General features: G+C 32.7%; 1 protein-coding gene across 1 annotated transcript; it reads right to left on the bottom strand.

Moving 5' to 3' along the window:
* Window positions 1–1,538: 1,538 nt before the first annotated feature.
* On the bottom strand, window positions 1,539–6,584 carry LOC131937482 (protein SET). Its single transcript, XM_059294962.1, has 8 exons — window positions 6,265–6,584; window positions 5,193–5,374; window positions 4,806–4,928; window positions 4,601–4,714; window positions 4,351–4,512; window positions 4,216–4,258; window positions 3,144–3,196; window positions 1,539–2,526 (listed from the first exon to the last, which is right to left on the bottom strand). The coding sequence occupies exons 1-8, from the start codon at window positions 6,332–6,334 to the stop codon at window positions 2,473–2,475; spliced, it is 801 nt and encodes a 266-aa protein (XP_059150945.1). The 5' UTR covers window positions 6,335–6,584; the 3' UTR covers window positions 1,539–2,472.
* Window positions 6,585–6,807: the final 223 nt, after the last annotated feature.

Raw genomic sequence — 6,807 nt, 5'->3', positions numbered from 1 at the left:
TTGTGGGAGAGGCGGGGTTGAAAATCAGACTAACTTTTCGTGACGTCATTTATGAAATATTGCTGACTTTAAAAAAAAAACACGTTTTACATTCATTTTCATGTTATTTATTTATTGGTACACTATTATTAATAGCATCATGCATTTGGTAATATATTTTTAATGAAATAAGGTACAATTTGTGATTTATTTTTTTAAATCGTGAAGCAACTGACCTACAATGTCCCAGCATGAATGAATCAATCATGAATGAATAATCTGTTGGAGATCTAGCATCAAGGTCACGAAAATCCTGGCCGCATCCGATGAGTTTAGTTAGCCGTCTGCAGATCTCTCGTACACTTCGGGCCTTGCCTGAATGTTTCGGGACGCTAACTCCCAACTGTGTGCATTCGTTAGCAGATTACTGCTACATGCGATTGCCAAACATTCCATCATTTCTTTATATGTGGACGGTTTTTGAAATAGGAAAAATGAATGAAAGAACACATGTGGTGATCACCCACCTTCTGCCCCCCCCCCCCCGGACCTATCACGTTGTCTGTCATATCACCTCACCATGTCACAGATTTAACTGTTGTGCGTGAAGATTTGAACATCTAGTGAACACCAAGACCAGTAGAGCTTCAACTTGTTTTTAAGCCAGATTTGAACAGTGATTGTCGTAGTATTACTAGTAGTAATAAATCATTAAAAGTCTACTTTTGTCTTCAATTTCGACAATATATAGGCCGTAATGGTCATCCACGGTTTATAGTAACGTCTAGTCAGGAGTGGGTCTTCGTTGTTTTTTTGTTTTTTTCTATCTTTTGGAAAATTACCTGAACTTACTGGCGATTGACAGTAGCCTGCGCAGTCAACATGGTTCTGTAAATGGTTTAAAACTCAACCAATGGAAGATGATCTAGCCTGTCACAAGTGAACTAATCATCTACACAACTCACGGTGTTGGTGAAAATATTCCTGTTGCCTAGATCAGTTGGGTGTTGACCTACAACTATTGTCAAAATTTTGATTCAACAGGTGGAAATTAGCATCCACTCGTTTTTAATTTCGGAAGGTGTTTGCTTAAGTAAACCTACACGTCTATATTCTGCATAACCATAGTGTAAATTGTCAGAAGTGTATTGACCTCCCCATAAGTCATCAATATATATTTTTTTTAAATATAATTTGTAGACTAGATAACACGAGTCTATAACTACCTGGTTCATATTAAATACATGCACGACTGTAACCCCACTACTAGTGAGAGTAGCTGATAAATGCAGACTTATTACAGACGGTACTAAATGTATTTTTTTTTATTTTGAGAGAAATCCACAAGAAGCTATTTAACGTTGATAAATGTTTTAAAATTTTAAAACAGCTGATACTGATATGAAATATTTATATTTTGCTAGTGAAGTTCCAGAATGTTTAAAATTCTTTATTTCCCAGTTGTTGCTCTTTAGAAGGCTTAATTTATTGTACAAGTATAAGGTTATTTGATAATCATTAAACTTAAGATGTGAAATCAAATAATTCAAAAGCCGTAATTTAGACAATTTCAACATTTATTTTTTTAGGCAATGAGCTTACAAATACCTCAAAGACCAGATGGGAAAATAGTTTGACAACCTGACCTCTGACACGCTCATACCAATGAGAATCTTACTTCAATATGGGTTCCAGCTCTATCAATGCTATAACAAATAAGCTGCAGTAAAAATTACGACAAATAATTTTTCAACTCAGGCCGCAGTGTCTGGCATTCTCTCCAACATAAAACCAGGGAATAAAAAATGTGGAAGGACATTAAAAGCCTTGTCTTACAAATTGATACATCATAGTCCATAAAAATAACATGCTACCACTATACACACTGTTAAAAACCTTAAAAAAAATACAAAGCTAATTAGGAATGCATTTGGAAAAGAACTTGCTCTAATACCATTCTATGTTTAATAGATATGGTCATTTAATTTACAACAACCACTTTGGTATGTCTATATAGACATTTGTATCAATGCTTTCAAAAAAAAAAATTTTAACAAAAAGAAAACTGATTAAAAATACAGAAAAGATTTACTGAAACGCTTGGCATGATGTTCAACAAAACATGACGTAACATCTAGCAAACAACATGCCTCATCTAAAAATTAGGCCAGATGGAAATGAAATATGTACAAAAAGATTTATGAAAGAGCCATTAGCACTCACTACCCCGTCAGGTCTGAATTGCACTGAGCACAGTGGAATCAATTATGTTAGACAAGGCTTTGATATCTAAAATATATAAGACTAACTTTTTGATCTGACAAACACAAATAACTAATACAATTTTAATAAACAAATTTTTGAAGATGGAATAATGATGACCAATCAGATATTTTTTGAATTGTAGACATGAGACTATGAAGATGATGACAATGAAATTTATATTTTAACAAAACATTAAAAATGCATTAAAAAAATTTAATGGTCCAGTGTTTAACCTTCCTCTTCTTCATCCTCCTCTTCACCTTCACCCTCCTCTTCACCTTCCTGGAAATAAAAACAATATTCAATTATCTCTTGAAATAGAAAACAGTATATATACACATCTCTTATATACATACACATTCAGAGATGTAACTGGTTTTTTTTTGTACCAGACGCAATATGGCTTTGTTGTACAATTTTAATAGCTAAATGAGCAGTTATCTCAAATAAAACATTTCCATTACTCTTAAATGGCAGCTCTTTAAAATACCAATCTAACTTAGTATATATAAATATGAGCTGGATCAAATTCATTAATTCTTAGTACAATTAGATAGGATGTACTATTATTTAAAAGTAAAAAAAAAACATTTGAGCCAACAATATTTTATAGTAGCCACATATAGTTAAGTTTTTAAAATTGAGTTCTGTTGAATTTATAGTAATCCTACTTAAACTTACTAGTATACGACAGAATTAATAAATAAATCATAAACCCATAAAACATCTTTTGGACAAAAAGTAAAACCTAGGCAGAAATAAGTCAGCGAGCACAAGCATCTGCCATATCTTGAGAAAGGACATTTACACATATTGTAACACCAGATGACAAAAGTCAAGAGTTGCAAATTTTTCCAATTCTAAAAAAAGTTTTCAGAAATTCTGATGCAAAACTATACCTCATCTGGCTCTTCTTCATCTTCATAATTCCCTTCATCATCAACATCATCATCTGTTAAAGAAAAAAGCTTTTAGATATCTATCTATTCATATTAGCCTGCTAATATGAATGTTTTCAACATCTCAATGTAACATTACTAACAACCCCAATCCCAAGGGAAGGGGCAATAGCTTTAAAATAGGGCAATCCTATTTAGAAAATCACATAATATATGAAACAATTTCAAATTTTTTAATAGGTAAAATGGACAACAAATTCAACATAATGAGGTACATACTAAGCGAACCCGAAGGGAGAGTACTCTTTAAAATAACATCCTAAATATAGAGAGGGTCTTAAAAAATGTACAATAAAATTTGTTTTTTAAAATTAATTTATAATGTAAATTTTATTGTGAATTATTGTGAAACATCTGGCTGCAAACACGCAAAGAGGAGCACAACTACGTATTGAAGAAGTATCAAGCCTGCATATCACGATTTTATTTTTTACATCTGAATTAAGTGTCCATAAATGCATCCACAAACAAACAAGTGAAGCCGCTACGGCAAAATGATGGACATTTTATTAAAAATTATATTTTTAATGGAAAAAACATGCGATAGTGAATGCTAAAATACTGAAGATATTTTGATTAGTGTAACTGGAAATTTTTTAATGGTAATTTGCGCAATGAAAGTTTTTTTTCCAGATTCTCACGTAACTAAACCATGTGCAACTTTAACCTCAATAATAAAAATGAAGTTATTTCCGTTATGCATTTGAACTTTAAATGAAATAAACAGCTACGAAATGGAGTGTTGCACAGGCTTAATACATAATAAAATGCTTAGTAACAGGCGCTTAACAGTTAACGCAGCATTTACTTGAACTATTGCATCAACACATGCAGAACCACCAATAATTTCTACTGCCTAATCAAAATGGCCAGTATTGAAAACATGCAATTCTTGTAATAGTTAAGTTTTAATTTATCTATAGCCATTGATAGCTTAATTTTACACATAAAAAATTTCTAATTGAGACCCATAACAAAACCAAAGAACAAAATTAAGGGAAAAAATAATTACCTTCACCACCATCTCCACCGGTTTCCTCATCAATTTCAGATGCCTAAAAGACATACAAACATATATAAGAATCCATAGATAAAACAAAAATGATTTGAATGTACAACCTTATTTGAAAAACTGGTGTAAACTTACCAAATAATATTGAAGTGGATTAGGCCAGATATCATCTTTTATAACCTCTCCAAGTTCATCAGCGCCAGCATCACCATGATCACCAAACCAGCTAAAAAATGATTCCTGGTCATCATGGCTTCTTTTCTTTCCTTTAGTAGCATTTCCTTTCTTTGTTAAATCCTACAGAGGAATTAACACATTATGAACAAAATAAAATAAATCACAATCTTAGCCTGTCCAATTTACTGTAAAGTAACATTCAACTTACTTTGCCTTCTTTCCATTTAATTGGTGTTGACTGTGATGAAGGGTCACCAGTATCATTAAGATGAAATTCTTTCGTCAACATATCATTTGAAAAGTAGGGATTTGTGTCAAAGTACTAGAAAGAGAAAAATACATACAATAATTCTAGCAGTGTACTAAATTTATTATAGCAAATTAAACTTTAAAAAAATGTAAGAAATACTTACAAAATTAATTCTATAACCAGATTTAATGTCCTCAAACTCTTGAACTTCAACTTTTGTGAGATATTGAAGTGCCTCCTCATCATCTTCATTTAGTAAGGCAGACACTTGAGGATGATTAACAAACTAATCAAAAGGTTAAGGCCAAAGCACAGTAATAGAAACCCAAAATTATCACTAAGCTAACAAGCTTAAGGATATCAATAAATAAAAGGGATGATTCCAGATTGTAGACTCTTCCATAAAATAGGTGTGTTGGATTAGCATTGACATTAGCCAGCCATGTGTGTATTTAGTTAACTACCAGTAACCTACCACCTCATTTAGTATAAAAATTCTACCAATAAAACATAGGGGTAAATGATATGTAGTTATTGTACAAAAGGATACAGCAGTAACCCAAAAATTTGGTATTTTTGCTATAAGGTCTGATCTCTTCTTAAAGTAAGGCTGCCTTAGTGTGTTGTATTTCTGTTCCACTTTGAGGATCTCTTCGCTGGCATTTTCATTTAACTTGTCAATTTCATTTTGAACTTCATCTATTTGTTCAATTGCTTCCTGCTGTTCTTTATCTGTAGAGAAAAATATTTTATGCATGAAAGACAGCTTGGAAGTTAAATATTGCGGTAATTTTGGAAAAAAATACTAGGAGCTTATTAGCAACTAAAGCTGTCAGGCAGAATATGCTTAATAGTTCTGCAAAAGCGCAATTAACAGCTCAATTTTGTTTTGAAATCAAGATTTCAGATGAGTGTATCCCTGCTTTAAACTAAAATAGATCTAAATCAGGCATACTTTTGGTGGTTCAACAAAATACAAAAGTATCCACAGCATATTTTTGAAATGACTGAATTAGGCCTAATCTAAACTTTATTATTTATAAATATTATACTTGACTATACTTCCAGGCATTATATGCCACAGTTAAGTAAAATGTTTTACAGCAAGCTAAATTTAATTCCTTTCTTAAACTAGCGAGTTAAAACTGAGTCAAGACCATTTTAAAAGAAGGGGTGTAATCGAAATCTAGAAACAAGTGCCGCGGTAGAAAATAGCGGGGGAAAAAAAATGCCGGACAATTCAAGGGGTGTAACTCTTATACATTCATCGAAAATTGGCGCCTGGGGATAAATCCAGACAAGCTCCAAATTACAAAACATTTTTAAAAAACAAATAGATCTAAAACTGATTATTGTACATGTAATAAAATAAAGCACGTCATATCACTATATCTACGATAAGCGCTGACAGCTTGGCACTAGTAGAATAACTTGGAAGGTTTTAGTGAACACATGGTCGTTTTTGGGTCAACATGCCTTCCCTTTTGCTAGCCGTGCCGAGGCACTTTAGAGACAAAGTATCGGTTGGATGTATAATCATTTTCAACGTCTAACGGTCGATTTGCACTTTGATAATTAAATTAATAAATTTTGCCTTTACACTGACTAACTAGTATACTCACCAGCCTGTTCATCTGCAGCATCATGGTTATTTTTTCCATCAGGTTTACTGACTTTAGCTGGGGTCGCCATTTTCAACGTGAAGCGGGGAAAAAAGAACTGGTTATTGCGCAGCCGCAATGACTGTGGTTCCGGTCACTAAGTACGCGGATGAAACTCGTGTCGAAAACTCTTTTTGTTAGTTATTTTAATGTGGTACCGTTAATATTAAGAAATTAATAGTCTATGCTCAACCTTCACTGGTATTTGGAATACCGATGCAACCCATACACCCTTCCAGCCCAACTGCGGTATAATTTGTGTCGGGCACTTATTTCGAGTTAACGCGGTCAATCCCTTTGTGTCATAAGCAAAACTCGGATTTGAACCACCGGAAACGAAATTTAATGGGAACACAAAGACATCGTGGAAAAATAAAACTCCCAACAACAATAACTAGAAATAAAGATCTATTATAAAATAATTTCATCGTTTTGAAATTTATTTTCTAGTCTAAACTAAACTGATATTAAATATAAACAAATACATTCTTTTTCAATTATGTA

This window comes from Physella acuta, unplaced genomic scaffold, assembly GCF_028476545.2.
Source record: "Physella acuta isolate Inbredline_101_S28 unplaced genomic scaffold, ASM2847654v3 ptg000211l, whole genome shotgun sequence".
Lineage (NCBI taxonomy): Eukaryota > Metazoa > Mollusca > Gastropoda > Physidae > Physella > Physella acuta.
This window is presented reverse-complemented; position numbering and strand designations above follow the sequence as displayed.

Bases quoted from the DNA above. Each gene is read 5' to 3' on its own strand.
- LOC131937482 (XM_059294962.1), bottom strand. From the start codon at position 6,334: ATGGCGACCCCAGCTAAAGTCAGTAAACCTGATGGAAAAAATAACCAT. The intron at 4,259-4,350 runs GTAAGTTTACAC...TATGTCTTTTAG, and splicing joins ATCCACTTCAATATTATTTG to GCATCTGAAATTGATGAGGA. The intron at 2,527-3,143 runs GTATAGTTTTGC...TTTTATTTCCAG, and splicing joins ATGAAGAAGAGCCAGATGAG to GAAGGTGAAGAGGAGGGTGA.